General features: G+C 37.2%; 1 protein-coding gene and 1 long non-coding RNA gene across 2 annotated transcripts in view; one reads left to right on the top strand and one right to left on the bottom strand.

Moving 5' to 3' along the window:
• Positions 1 to 9,161: 9,161 nt before the first annotated feature.
• On the bottom strand, positions 9,162 to 14,259 carry LOC128249720 (uncharacterized). Its single transcript, XR_008265830.1, has 2 exons — positions 14,080 to 14,259; positions 9,162 to 13,968 (listed from the first exon to the last, which is right to left on the bottom strand). It is a non-coding gene; the product is annotated as an uncharacterized LOC128249720 (long non-coding RNA).
• Positions 14,260 to 14,520: 261 nt separating this feature from the next.
• The window catches only part of LOC106868970 (phosphoenolpyruvate carboxykinase, cytosolic [GTP]), a 50,473-nt gene continuing 48,757 nt past the window's right edge, over positions 14,521 to 16,236 (top strand). Inside the window, exon 1 of the mRNA XM_052974159.1 lies at positions 14,521 to 14,720. Within this exon, the coding sequence (XP_052830119.1) occupies positions 14,692 to 14,720 (29 nt within the window). The 5' untranslated portion in view covers positions 14,521 to 14,691. The remainder of the gene's footprint in view (positions 14,721 to 16,236) is intronic.

The raw sequence follows: 16,236 nt of genomic DNA, 5'->3' as shown, positions 1-16,236 counted from the left end.
TAATAATAATAATAATAATAATAATAATAATAATAATAATAATAATAATAATAATAATAATAATAATAATAATAATAATAATAATAATAATAATAATAATAATAATAATAATGATGATGATTTCAAATTTTTTGCACAAGGGCAACTTAGGGGAGGAGATAAACTCGCTTACATCGACCCCAGTGCATAACTGGTACTTATTTAATTGACTCCAAAAGGAGGAAAGGCAAAGTTGACCTCAATGGAATTTGAACTCAGAACATAGCGACAGTCGAAATACCACTAAGCATTTTACCCAGTGCGCTAATGATTCTGCCAGCTCAAGTAGTAGTAGTAGTAGTAAAAATGTTTGCAAATTTTAGCACAAGGCCAGTAATTTCAGGGAAGGGTATGAGACAATTAGATTGACCCAGAGTGAGAGTGAGAGAGAGGTGACTGTGTGCAGTACATAGTCTCAAGGTACATGGAGATGAATCTAAATGAAATGATAGAGGATCGTCCAAGGTGTGAACGTGCAATGAAGAAGGGGGGAGGAAAAGGAATAAATGCAGTGAGAGGTTAAACATATATAGAATAGAGGAAACAAGATAGCAATGATGCCATTGGCAGGGGGAGGACAGAGGAGGTAGATGACAGAGTGATATTGGGCTGAGGGAAGAGACAAGCATAGTGCATGATGAAGAGATGTAGTTTGTTTCATTAGGGTAGGGACTGTGAATTAATGTTACGTGTAGGTGGAATACACAGAACTTCCAGATCTCAGTTTCACTGAGGTGAGTGGGTACATAATAGTTGAAAAGGAATTCAACTCTTACTCAACTTCTTCTTGGGAGCTTGTGAAAGTAGTACAGGCCATATACAGGAGTACTGTTAATTAGGTGAGAGTTAGCCAAGAGTACAGTGATGAATTTAGTGTACAGATAGAAGCATTCTGTGTGATCAAGGATGCGGAAGGTTAATGTCAGTTTATGCAGTCAACATCACCATAAGACTGTCAGAGAGCTCGGAAATCGAGATGATCAACTCTACCTTTAGGGAATACAAAGTGGTGACAGGAGCAAAAATTAATCAGGAAAAGTTGGTGGGCCTACAGCTCAGCACCTGGAGAGGAAGGTCCATGCCAACCAATTGTGTTGTAGGGCACTGGACGGAAGGGCTGGTTAAATTGCTTGGGGTCTGATTTGGTCCGGACTGCCAGGTGGACAAGAACTGGAGGGAGGTGGACAAGAACTAGAGGGAGGTGACAAGAACTGGAGGGAGGTGAGCAAATCTCACCCAGGAATGGGTTAAGAGAAAGCTGTCCCTGAAAGGTCAGGCGGAGGTGATGAATGCATACATTGCTTCTGTCATCTATTACCACCTGATCATCGTCCCTTGCCCTGCTTCATGACTGACCAAGCTGGAGCACTTGCTTTTCCACTTGCTGTGGAAAGGATGTGTTCCACTTGTCAGGTAGTCCATCTGCTGTCAACAGCCGCTGATTGGAGGGCTGGGCAATGCAATGACATGTACATTCCAGCATTTTCTTAACAGTGAACAGGTGTGGTTGCCGTTTGTCAAGCAGAATTGATGTAATTGACTTACAGTCAAAATTATTATTGTTATTATTGTTATTATTATTATTGTTATTATTATTATTATTATTATTATTATTTATTATTATTATTATTACTGTTATTATTGTTATTGTTATTATTATTATTATTATTATTATTATTTGTTGTTGTTGTAGTAGTAGTAGTAGTAGTAGTAGTAGTAGTAGTCAAGTCCTCTTATACATATCTCTGTATTTTCCTCAATTTATCTCAGTAATTTATCACAAGTTGAATTAGGTCAAAGGTCAAACAAGCTAAGATAAAAAAAAAACGAAAATCCATTTTCAATGTGACTTTTTTAGAAATTACAGATAAATAAGTTTCAGATTCCTCCTCCTTTTCATCCTCTTCCTCAGTCCTCTCCTCCCATTTCTCATTAACAAACAACACAACATCACATACACACACATAGGTCAATTCTTTATCTCTAACACTGAACTTGAGCACTTACATAGCCTTACCTGCCACCTTGGGTCTTCTGGATACCAATACCACTCATATATATGTATGTGTGTATGTATATTTATTCATACATATGTGTGTATGCATGCATATATATATATATGTGTGTGTGTATGTGCATGTCTGTGTGATTTGTGTGTGTGTGTGTGTGTGTGTGTGTGTGTGTGTGTACATGTGTGAAGAAGCTATAACAGTTTTATGACTTTCTGCTGTCTTAAAAAGGCAATGACAGTCTTATGACTTTTGCTTTCTTTTATCTCACTTAAGGATATCTCATGGCTACAGCATGTCTGTAATTCTTCTGTGCTAGAATAGCCAAATGCTGTTTGATCTCTTTATTCATTCAAGCCATTCCAGCTAACTTCTCTATAAATTCAAATGTTATTTTAAAAATACCTCTTATCCAACAATATTGGTTGGATTCATCATGATCTAGGTACTATCTAACTAGTTTGATATCTGTTTAAAATTTTATTTGAAGATCATGAATTATATGTTATGATGTAATCCACGAATACATCAATAAAATTCTACCAAAACAGCTGCAATAAATTTTAAACCCATTTATGTTCTTTTTTTATACCTATGCCACACTAGAGTTGGATCAACAGTTTAAATTGGATTTGTTATTTACATATCTACAGTATCCTACCAGTACATGATGCATTCATGGTTGTTTTACCTCACTGTGAACCTTAGGTTATTGTACCTAGCTATTTATGGCATCCTACTCAATGTGCCTAGATTCTATTGGCACATCTCAATCTCAATGCTAAGATTTTTCTTTATCCACTCTTTTCATTGAAATTTATTTTATTTACCTAATTCTTGTAGAGACTTAGTTATAAGGAGAAAGTCATCAGTATAAAGGTGCACTTATGGGCAACCAATATATACAGGCCACTCTGCTGGATGGTTGGTGTTAGGAAAGGCATCCAGCCATAAAAACTGTACCAAAACAGACACAGAAGCCTGGTGCAGTCTTCTGCTTGGTCAGCTCCTGTCAAATCGTCCAACCCATGCCAGCATGATGATGATGATGATGATGATGATGATGATGATGATGATGATGGTGGTGGTGGTGGTGGTGGTGGTGGTGGTGATGATGATGATGATATGCATGCACTTTGACTCTGACAAGTTGTAGCAGAAACTAAATCTGTTATTTATGCATTTTCCTGAGGAGTAGTAGGAGACATAATTGTAACAGCTTTTGTCTTTCCTTTTCTCCTTCCCTCTCATTAAACCCAAATATCTTTGCTCCACCCCACCATCACCACACCAGTGCATCATTAATTACTGTTCTCCATTAATTTACCTGCCTTTTACTTCAGTAAACAATTACATTGTTGTTCGTGTCAAATATCAGATGAATATGTAAGAACTTAATTAGGTGGATTTGTCAGTTTTTTTTTCCCTGCTTTTCTATCTCCAATTTGTTCAATGTCATGTGTGTATACATATTTATATGTAGACATATTTGTATGTATACATACATATTCATATATAAAGATAAAGATATACATATACATACATACAGGGACATGGGAGTGTCTAAGTTTCTTATCAGGCAGGTAATGCATGAAGACATTCAGTATTCCTCATACAAGATGGGAAAGGGCCAATTTTTATCCCAAGCCATCAAGGACAGAGGAAAGACCACACAACAAAGCTTTTGAACAAACTCCAGCATCCCCTCCAACTGTACATGCTTTGGTTTTTCTCATAGCAGAAAATTTTCTACCAGGATCAGATGGTGAACACACAGAACAACCATTGGCTTGCTGTGTCCCCAGAACATGTACCAAGAGTGATAAAAATCAAACATCTGATCAACATCATGGTGTTTGGCATGATCACAAATGATTGTGATGTTCTGCCTCTATTCATCTACCCACTTCAGATATAGACCTCAAATGCCGAGAGGAGGTAGTGCTGTGCTGGGTCGAGAGGGTGGCTGCTGGAAGACCCTATGTCTGGTAACAGGACTCTGCACCATGCTACACAAGCAGAAGAACCCAGTCATGGCTGTCAGTTGATTTCTACAACCACACCACCCCTAACATCAGGCCACCTAACTCCCCAAACTGCAACCATCTTGATTATTATGTGTGGGACGCAGCTGAGTGAGAGACCAACAAAACTTCTTGTAAAGCCAAAGATGAACTGAAGGCAAGGATTATGGCAGCATTCACCAACTAAAACGAGGAGACTGTCCAGAAAGAAGAGTTGCAGGAGATTCCAAAGTTGTCTGGAGGCCATGGTTGAAGCCAATGGCAATTTTATTGAATAAATTTACTCTTTAGTATTTCAAGATATTTTTATGTAATTTTGGTAAATATATCTGTTAAAATGAGAAGTCAGTATTACTTTTAATTTTTGTATAATTTAGGCAACAATATATTATTAAAGTGAAACTATTATCTCATATATGATATGAAGAAAGTTCCTAGCCCATCAGGAATTACTAGCAAGATGTTTGAAATATCTGGCTGAGTGGGATATGGCCTAGTCACCCATATAGTTAATCAGGTCGTCCAAGAAGGGGTCATGTCCAACGACTAGTGTAGCAACATTATAGTCAACTGCTACAAAGTTAAAGGTGATGCCTTGGACAGAAATATTTACAGAGGTATCAAATTACTGTCATGGAAGGTACAAATCAGTTCATGGCAATTTCGTTTTGTACCAGAGAGAAGGTAATTGCAAAAGGAAGTATTAGCTAAAAATAACAATAGTATTTAACATTTGTCAATATGAAGAAATCCTCTGACAGAATCTCCCTCTACCTCATCCAGTAGTTACTGTGAAAACTAGGGGTAAATGAGTGGCTGGTGAGAGCTGGCCAAGCAATGTTTGGGGATGTTGTCAGTAAGATGAAAGTCAGCAATGAATATAGCAACATATGTAGGGTGCAAGTAGGAGTTCACCAAGAACCAGTTCTCAGTCCCCTCTTGTTTATCATAGTCCTCCAGGCCATAACAGATAAAGACTGGTTGCCTTTGGGAGCTCCTCTACACTGATGACCTTGTTCTTATAACTGAGTCTCTACAAGAATTAGAGAAGAAACTTCAGGTATGGAAGCAAGGACCAGAATGAAAGGGCCTTACAGGTAACTTAGCAAAGATTAAAGTTCTAGTAAGCAGGATAGCAGACAAATTACTAATCTCTTCAGTGAAATGGCCTTGAAGGGTTTAATCAAACAAATTGACTTCAGAACTTATTTCTTCTTCTATAAACCTAGCACTTGTTCTTTCGCCTTCCTTTTGAGGAACTGCTAAGTTACAGAGTTGTAAACAAATTAACACTGGTTGCTAAGTGGTAACAGAGAGCAAACAGAAACACAAAGACACATGCACATACACACACACACACACACACACACACACACACACTGACATGACAGAAGTAAATAGACACCCCATAAAACCTTGTTTCCTGCTTATTCTAATTTATAGAGGTTTATATTTTTTATTAATTGACATTTTTATGTTTCAGGTTTTATATGTGACTGTTTAATCATGCCATGTACAAAAGAAGCCATGGAACTGTCTGAATTTCAAAGAGGCTGTATTGTGGGTCATTCTGACGGTGGACATAGTGTAAAATCGCAGAAAACCTTGGGATCCCACATTTTACAGTTAATAGAGTGACTGTGCAGTTCACTAGAGGTGGGAAAGAATCCACAGCACTTTGCTCAGATCAACCAGGGCCCTCTGACAGGACCCTTCACTTTGTTAAGAGAAGTGTGGAAGATAATCCTTGTTGCAAGGCCTTTGACATAGAAGAGCTAGTAGCAAGAAGGAAGTCACTTCTTCAACCAGCCAACATCAAGCCAAGAAAAAATTAGGCCAGTGAGATGGTGGAGAGGCCACTGGCATTTTGAGACACTGTGATATTCTCTGATGAGTCCAGGTTTGCAGTAGTCGAGTGTGGGTCTGGAGACTCTGTGATCAAGAATTTGATGTGTAAAGATTGCAACCAACAATGAAACATGGCAGCTATTCTGTGATGGTCTGGGGAGCAACTTGGAGCAATGGTTGATCAGAGCTGGTGGAGTGTGAGGGAAACAAACTTAGATAAATATGTGTCCATATTGCAGAAAGGACTCTTTCCAATCTCATCCAGTGGTGAAATGATTAAAGAAGACTCTTTATTTATGGAAGATGGGGCACCTTGCCACATAGCTAAAATAATCCAAGATTTGTTGGATGAGAATGGCATTAAAAAGCTTCCATGATCAAAACATTCACAAGATAGGAACCCAATTAAACATCTCTGGGACATAATGGATAGGACACTTCATAAAAAGAACAAGAAAGCATCTTCAAAGCCAGAGCTTTTGACATTACTGCATGAAACTTAGCAAGAAATTCCACAAGAGAATATTTGTCATCTGATCAGTAACATGCCTAATAGAGTTCTTGCATTGAAAAATGCAATGGGCATATTAAATATTCACATTATGATAAAGGGAATATTAAATATAACATTATAACAATTAACAAATAATTTGAATGTATAATTTCAGATTTAAATAAGTTTAATGATTATAATGGAGTCTATTTACTTCTGTTGTATCTGTGCATATACACACATATACATGTATACATATACACCCACCCAACACCCACATACATATGTATATATATGTAGATAGATGGATAGACAGACAAACAGACAGACAGACAGATAGATAGATAGATAGATAGATAAATAGATAGATAGATAGATAGACAGATAGGCTTCTTTCAGTTCCCATCTGCCAAATCCACTGACAACTAAAGCAGAAGACCCTGCCCATAGTGCCATGCAGTCTGACTGAACCTAGAATAATGTGGTTGGTAAGTAAACATGCCTACACCTATATATATATATATATATATATATATATATATGCATGCAGATATATGCATATACATATGTATGCATATATATACATGTGTATATCTATATATATGTGTGCATATATATATATATGCAGCCATGCCTGCGCCTTTGTATATATGTGTGTGTATACAGACATATATGTTCATATCTATCTATCTATTTATATAGTATTTGATACTATACTATGCTGACGAACGGAAACTAGATTTAATTCTGGTAACCGTGAAATCGGTCAATACATAGTTGAGTTTATTTTTTTTTTAATGTTGGTTTCTTTCAAAAGCTGTTTTCCTCGCATTCGGTACTAAAACGTGTTTATTTGGGAAGTCTAGTCTGTGGCATTATTCTGTAGTAATGCCCTTTATATATATATATATATATATGTGTGTGTTAAAACGTGGGTGGCTGATGAAGGAGAATGTTCTCTATGTGGCTCGTGTGTTCTCGTCTACGTTTGTTTGCAATGTCCTGTACCCAGATATGCACCTATACATACAGGTGGATGTCGGTATGAACATACCTGTACGTATATATGCATATACTCATTTACTATTATATATATATATATATATATATATATATATATATATATATATATAGAGAGAGAGAGAGAGAGAGATATACACACATACGAAGAAATGATAACTATAGTAATGATGATGTTGGTGGTGGTCATCATTATCACCATGGTGGTGGTGGTAGTGGTGGTGGTGGTGGTGGTGATGGTGGTGGTGGTGGAAGTCATAGGTATGAGGGGAGGTGGGGGTTGTGAGTATGTTGGTAGTTGTGACAGTGATAACAATGACAATGGCGGGTAGCAAAGATGACGCCCTTCAGCATGATACCCAGACCGTCAGACAACCCTAGAAATTGATCTGATCAAAGTAATATACACGTGTCCTCTTGCTTTTTGGCTGTTACATAAGCCATCTGTTTATTCCACTTTCCTAAATAAATTAGGTTAACAACATCACACTCTTTATTTAGAATATAATGAGTGTGTGTGTATGTATATATAGATATACATACACACATAAATACACATACCCACACACATATTATATATATATATATATGTATATGTATATATGTGTTGTATGTATGTATATATGTGTGTGTGTGTATATATATATATATATATATATATATATATATATAAAACTGCCTGACTGGCCCTCATGCCAGTGGCACGTAAAAGCACCCACTACACTCTCTGAGTGGTTGGCGTTAGGAAGGGCATCCAGCTGTAGAAACTCTGCCAGATCAGATTGGAGCCTGGTGCAGCCATCTGGTTCGCCAGTCCTCAGTCAAATCGTCCATCCCATGCTAGCATGGAAAGCAGACATTAAACAATGATGATGATGATATATATATATATGTAAGTTACAAATTGAAGTGAACCATAGAACAAAATAAAACAAAAGTGGTATCATTTAGCAAACAGTATATATGTCCCCATTACATTCCCATTAAAAAAAAAATAAAGAATTGCAACTCTTCTGGGGTAATGAGGTACAATACATTGTGATTATCTAAGTATGGAAATGTAACAAATATGTATAAAGTTTCACTGAAAGATCATAACAAACCAGAAGTTTTCATGTTGGTTGCAGGTCTTAGAATAACGTTGTCTACAAATGAAAATGAAAAGTTTTACAGAGGGAAATGTTGATTTTCTATCAGTCTTAATATAAAACCATCACTGCCATTCCCGTTATCGTCACTGTCACCAACATCATCACCATCACCACCACTATCATTATCACCAACAACAACAACAGCACTTATATTTGCAAGAATATTTAATTGTATTTATTTGTATATATGTATATAAATATGTAGAAATGAGCATACATACACATATATGCACGTGTGTGTGTGTGTGTTTGTCTGTGTCTGTGTGTGTGTGAAATACATCTGTGTGTATGTGTTATTCATTCTGTTTACATTTTTTCATCTTCAAATGCATCCCAGTATGACAGTTTCAAATAAAAAAATCTCAAGAATTTTGACACTATCACATGTTTGAAGACTCACATGCTAAAATGTCTTACTCATATGTTACTTCTCTGTAGTCACATGGTATGCCAGAAACAGCTGCTAAATCTCCTCAAAATCACAACCTAACATCTTATAAAAAAACATATGTAACGGTAAATGTTGGAGTCGGAGGTTACCAATTGTAACGGTTATAAGATGAACGATGAAGAGTGATCAAAGTTGTAAAGAAATATTTATTTACCGTTACTTTAATGTCATACCACGACAGGTAGGTTAGTGTAATAGTATAACACAGTTCGTAAAGCATGCAAGGTAAAGAAAGTTAATTTCGGCCTGTATATGTGTGTACACGATCTTATAGTAGTAAATAGACAGAGAGATATGGTAATATTACTGAGAAAAGAAATGGGCTAGTAAGAGTTATAGAGTGTGGGACGTTGTCTCCCAGTTGCTAGCAGTAAACTTCATTTTTTTCCTTTGGCCAAGGTTCTAGCTGGTCAGCCAGACTTCGTTCTCATTGAGTCGTCACAGTGTGACTGGACTGGTTGGGTCGTCACCGACTGGTGACTAAACTAAATTTTGCTTGGGATTTCCTTGCTTTTATAACAATCCAGAAGGATAGATATATTATTGAGTACAATAGATTTAGCTGGTGGTCTTGTTATCTCTATTCTAGATTTTGGTGATGTAGGAGAGGTTAGGAAGGGTCAAATGGTGAAGACATTGTTTCGGGCCTAGCTAAAGGCATCTGGAAAATATTAAACTGTTGTCAGAGAAAAACCATTGTTCCACCGTGGGAAAAGTTCTGTTGCAGTGTTGATTTAAATTTGGCTATGGTGGATCGAATCCACTTCATGCATGCAAGGTCCACTACACATATTAGATTGTATGGTTTAGAGTTACTTCTCCATAGGGTAAAAGACATCTTTGATCATATACCTGCTCAAAAACCAAGCCGGTGTTGAGTGCTCTTTCTCACTGTTCAATATTAGTATATATAAAGCAGTGAGGTGGCAGAATCATTTGCACACTGGACAAAATACATTTTGTGCATCTTCACATTCTGAGTTCAAATTCAACTAAGGTCAATTTTACCTTTCATCCCTTTGGGGTCGATAAAATGAGTACCAGCTGAATACTGGACATAACTAACTTATCCCTCCCCTAAAATTGCTGGCTCAGTGCCAAAATCTGAAACCAATATTAGCATGTATACATACATACAGACATATATATATATATATATATATGCTTAAAATGCTGAGTGAGTACAAGCATTCTAGTACACAAAATGCATGAGAGAGCATGCTGGATATCACATTGGTAGACAGGGGTGTCTCTGTGACCTCACTCATGGCTGAGTTGAACTGTGCTTGAGAAACAGAGATGAGGGCACTGGTCACACGAAAAGAGACTCTTTTATGTCCTTCTCGGGGAGAGGATCCACATCCTCTATATATCCAGGACGTTTCAATTGGGTGTATGCCATACTGTTGTTCTTGAATACTTTAACACCCTTAGCAATCAGCCACAGCTCCCTATCTGATATAAGATCTTCCCAGGTGTTAGTATTAGTACTGATCTTTTTAAGTGTGTCTTTGAAAGGCCTGCAGTAGGTTGATTAGATCTTACATCCATACACCAGCACAGTTAAGACATGCTTGAAAGACCACAACTTTTGTTGCTTCTTTGCTGTTTGATTGTGACCAGAGCTTTGATTCAAGTTTTCTAAATGCTTCACAGGCCTTAGAAAGTCTATAACTAACTTCTTCATCAAATGTATTAAATCTAGATAACATGCTACCAAGGTAGACAAATGTATCCACGACTTTGTACAGTCTTCTTAAGACTGGTTGTAAGTTCAACTACAGTGTTTTTAAAATTGGTTCTAAGTCCAAATTCATCACACATGGCTCAAAATCAATCCATCAGGAACTGCAGGTCTTCCTCAGAGTGGCTTACAAGATTGCAATCATTAGTTTAAAGATCACGAATGAGAGCCATGAAAGTTTCTGTTACGACAGTGAAATGACAGATGTTGAAAAGCTTTCCTGTTGTTCCATAATGCATGTAGATATCAGCACATTTATGTGCAAAGGCTTGCAAGATTACATACATTCATGCATACACACACACACACACCACATACATTGGATTACCTAAAATATCTGTTTGGTTTTGCTAAGCAAAAACAAAACAGAGTGATTTATTCAATCAATGTCCCAGTGTTTTCTGCCATCTGGTAGGCAGATACATTATTCCCTGCTCAAAGAATTTCCTGTCTTTACTAGCAAAATAACTCTTCAAGGTGAATTTTTACATTCAATGAAATTCAAAGAGGCAAGGTTGGGCAAATATGGAGGATACATCTAAACTTCCCATCTAAGCACAGTAACTTCTGTTGCATCTGAAAAAAAATGTTCAGTCTTGCATTGTCAGGTTGAATGACCTCATAACGGCGACCATGTTAATTCATTTGATAGTAGTTGCTATCATTGTTTAACCCCAGGTCAGCCCTGAACAAGCAGACTTATTATCAAAGATTGCCCAGCCATGAAAATTCTGTTTTTCCCACACTTAGAGCAGGAACCCAGTACTATATTATCCAATGTCTTTTTCATGGTTTTAAGGATATTTGGCTGTTATTTTTTGCCAGTTCAATAACCACGTAGAAGCCTTCGTATTTGTCAGTTGATGATGACCGTTTGACCTGAGATCAGAGCTGGCTTGTGACATATAATGGACTAAAACCTACCTCCAAATCTATTTTCTACACATTCCATACCACCCCTATCCAGTGGAAGTGGTGGTGGTGGTGGTAGTAATAGTAGTAGTAGCAGCAGCAGCAATCGTAGTAATGGTGGTGATATTAGCTGTAGTAATAGTGGTGTTGGTGGTAGTGGTGGCAGTAGTAGTAGTAGCAACTGGTGTAGTAGTGATGGTGGTGGCGGTAGTAGTATTAGTAGTAGTGGTAGTAAATCAACCCTGTTCAAGTAAACCTACAATCAAATGTTGTTCCAGCCGTGTCCATCCTATCTTTTATATTTTCATACTACATTATTCAGTTTCCTTCTTTTTTGGGGGCAATAAGGTGTAATTTGAGAGATTTGGCTGCTATTTCTTGCAAGTCGAGTGACTACAGATACTCTTTTGTTGACTAGTAGTAGTTGTTGTTGTTCAACTCCACGTCAGACCCTGTCCTCTCATCAACGATATTTCAGCAGTTATCATCTCCTGTATTTTTCACGGGAGTGTATTACAGACTACATTACCCTGTTAATCAGTATATCCCTCTCTTTTTCAGATAGTATCCAGAAGACAAATGGTTGTTTTATTTTCCCCCAAGCCATACCTTACTCAGGAGATTGTAATATTATGATTTGAGGGAAACATGACCACTATTTCTAGCATGTTGATTAACCACATAGTATCCCACCCTTGCTAGCTCATCATCAAATGATTCATCTCATAGGTTGGTATACTGGTCGGGTGCGGAAGTCCGGATCTGTCGTAATTTCAGCGGAGTTCTGGTTTAAGCACCCAGTATAACCCTTCATTACGTCTTTATTTTTTGTAATTTTTAGAAAATTTTTGCGAATCTGGTTCTACACACGGGAATTCATACGATTATATATTTTTTTTAAATTATTTTTACTCACCCTTTTCCTAAATTCTTTTTCGAAATTTTTTTTTTTAAATGAAAGTTTAAAATACGAACAGTCCGAATTTTTTGCTTAAATCCTAACAATGAAAAATTAAATGTGTTTATGGGGGAGAAAAATGTGGAAAAACATCAATATATATCAGAATGACAAAGAAACGGGAAAGCCTCAGGTGGTTGTGGGATGTGCTAAAAACAGCTAAATCGCCCTTAAATTACACACACACAAAAAGCAGGCGTGGCTGTGTGGTAAGAAGCTTGCTTCTCAACCACATGGTTCTGGGTGGCACCTAGGTCAAGAGTCTTCTACAATAGCCTCCGGCTGACCAAAGCCTTGTGAGTGGATTTCATTGAAGGAAACTGAAAGAAGCCCGTTGAATATATGTGTGTGTGTATGTGTCTGTGTCTGTCTGTTTGTCCCCTCACCCCGCCATCGCTTGAGAACCGACGCTAGAGTGTTTATGTCACCGTAACTTAGCGGTTCGGGAAAACAGACCGATAGAATAAGTACTAGGCTTACGAAGAATAAGTCCTGGGGTCGACTTCTTCGACTAAAACCCTTAAAGGCGGCGCTCTTAGTATGGCTGCAGTCAAGTGACTGAAACAAGTAAAAGAATAATCGACGATCAATCGTATGAATTCGCGTGTGCAAAACGCAAATTCGCAAAAACCTGAAAATTCCAAAACAAAAAAGTTATGAGGTATATAAGGTGCTTAAACCAGAATTCCACCGAAAAAAATGATACACAAAAAAGAACGGGTGGTCACGGATCGAACACGCTTGATCGTAAATTGTTCAATTAAAACTGACCCGAGGTTACGGGGCCTTTTGCGTGGTCGCTGAAACTGTTACAAAGCAAGCCAAATTTACCTCGAATAAAGGGATCTTTAAAAATATGGAATGACTTGTGTTTGGCATGCCTTTGTTCATAGATCTGCTTGACCAGAGCTGATCTAAGGTTAAATAACATCGAAAGTCTGTTGTTTAGTGCCAGATCAATCACGACAATGCAGGCTTTTGCAAAGACCTAAACAGGTTGATAGTAGTTATGAGAACTTCAAAAGCGGTGTTTCATGTTTGACGTTACCTCTTAATATTTTTCCATCACGAAATGTTAAGAAAGATAGTGAGAGAATGTGAAAGAATAAATCATGATTATCTCTGTTGACAAATAAGTACAAAGAGTTCGCAAAGTTGTCGGCTAGATCAGTACTGTTCGAGGCATTCCGACCATGACCATCCCATGTTTTTCCTACATGCAGAGAAACCAAATGTGTCTTGTTTTATAACTGAGATTTCCTCCTGGTTACGCGATCACTTAAAGGATCCGGTACTGGATCTTCTACACAGACAGACAGCTGGAAAGATAGACAAAGACAGACAGATAGATAGATAGCGAGAAGGTGCAAACAGAAGAAAAAAGAAACAAAATGACTATAAAGAAAAAAGAAGGTAAAAACAATTCATACGAGTGATAGTAAGCGATCCAGAGAACAAGAGGACTCAAGATATGTAGGTAACCAAATAAGGGAACAGAATGATGCACAGGACATAAGGAAGTTCCCTATAAAATGAGGGATAGAGTGATATACAGGATAGATAGCTACAGCGAGAGGGGAGAGAGTGTGTGTATATATGTATCTATTGTGCAGAAGAGCAGGTAGTTGTGAAAATAGAGAGAGAATATGAATATGTGTGAGTGGCAGGTAGTTTCCCGAAGAGTGTGAGAGTGTTGTAGAGAAGGACAGGTAGGTACCCAGAGAGAGAAAAAGGCGACAAAGAGAGGAGTTAATAAGAAATACTGTCCCCCTGTCACAGAGATAGAGGAAGTAAGACTCACAGAGAGAGATGAAAGGGTAGAGTGACAGAGTGAGAGAGGAGCAGTAAGACAAAGAATTGAGGTAGAAAGAGAAAGAAATAAACAGCTTGTATGTGCGTATGCATGTGTCGTACAACGAGAGGGAGAAATTTCCATTATATATACACATACTGAGTCACACACATATACATACATCTCATGTGTATGTATATATAAGAAAGATACAGCTACCGGCACATACATACATACATACACACACAGCATGGCATGGACGTCGTTTTTAAGAGGACAGTAAGTGTTTATTATTATCTTGTAATCATTCGCTTTATTTCTTCAATTTATTTCCTGACGAATGAACAAGGGAACCGATATCTGATCAATCTACCTATTGCTAGGAATAACAACCAAATCTCCCTCAAATCACCACCTACTCATTGCATAATGTAGTCCGGGATATAAGAGGCCCGAAGAAAGTAGACGGAATGGTCATAGTTGGAATATTTTAAATCATGAGTCTGTTCAATCAGGGACATTAATCTATTCCTTGGGCTACCCTACTTTCTTTTAAAATTCATTTAATTTTTTTCCCTGCTTAAATTATATCCCTTCTGTTTATTACTAAAATCGCGAATGCTTTAATGTTAGTGAGAATGGTTTTACAATATATATATATATATATATATATATATATACATACGAACATGCATTTACGTGGATCTGTCTATCTGTATTGATCTATCATTATATTAAGATTTTCGCTTATATTAGACGAAATATATCGTGTGCGAATTGCATCTATATATTTATATATATATATAATATCGAAACTTTGCCATATATATATATATATATATATATATATATATAACGTACATTTACACGTGTGCTCGCACCCACATGTGTGAAAGGCTAAGATAGGTAGAGTGTAATTGATGATGAAAAAAGTGTGCGGTGGGGAATAAAGCTTTTTTACACTTTTCCAATACCCAACAAGTCTGAAATATAGAATATATAAAGATTTCCGGATTCTTTAGATAATTCTCGATGTTAACTGATTATTCAAACACACTTAAAGAGACAATCAGTGTTTACGTGGTCATTCAATCTGCTTGAAAAAGCAGCAAAATCTCCCTCCAATCGTACCCAGCCGCCTTAAAATGATAGGCACGTTTGATAATTTTAAATAATTTTGTTCTCGGTGCACTCTCTCAAAAATAAAAATTAAGATTTTTGATAAGGTGGTTACGACTGGAGGGCTTTTGATCATACGTTTCTTCGACCAGGATTGATCTGAAAAAGGATCTAAATGCTACCACTTCTGCCACCACCTTTAACAGGTAGAAAAGACACAAATACATTCATCTTACATATAAATACACACACACACACACCACGTAAACAAGTTTGAACAACAGTGTTGTTTGGCGAATAATTAATATTTTATGTATCGATCTCTTATACGCTCAGCTGTTGAGTTTTTTGTTTCATCCCTATTGCTGACTTCGCGGTCTCAAGTAATTTGTTAATTTTGGTTTATTTCATTGGTAGAGATGGACTATATGTAATCTGAACCTTTCACCCCCTTATTTATTAATTTTTTTTTACGGAATCCCACGTTTTAGGCTATGGAGATTCCGATTCTGAAAAAAAATTTTTTGAAAAATTTCAATCCCCCCCCCCGCACCAAGCAGGCTATTTACATGCTAGAAATAACAGCCAAATCTCACAAAACTAGTGTTAGGGTTAGGGTTAGGATCGACCACTCACGACTAGCTAGCGCAGACGCGCGACTGCGCGTTCGGGTCCA

Source organism: Octopus bimaculoides, chromosome 17, assembly GCF_001194135.2.
Source record: "Octopus bimaculoides isolate UCB-OBI-ISO-001 chromosome 17, ASM119413v2, whole genome shotgun sequence".
Lineage (NCBI taxonomy): Eukaryota > Metazoa > Mollusca > Cephalopoda > Octopoda > Octopodidae > Octopus > Octopus bimaculoides.
The sequence above is the reverse complement of the archived record's forward strand: the minus strand, read 5'-3'. Positions and strand labels throughout refer to the sequence as shown.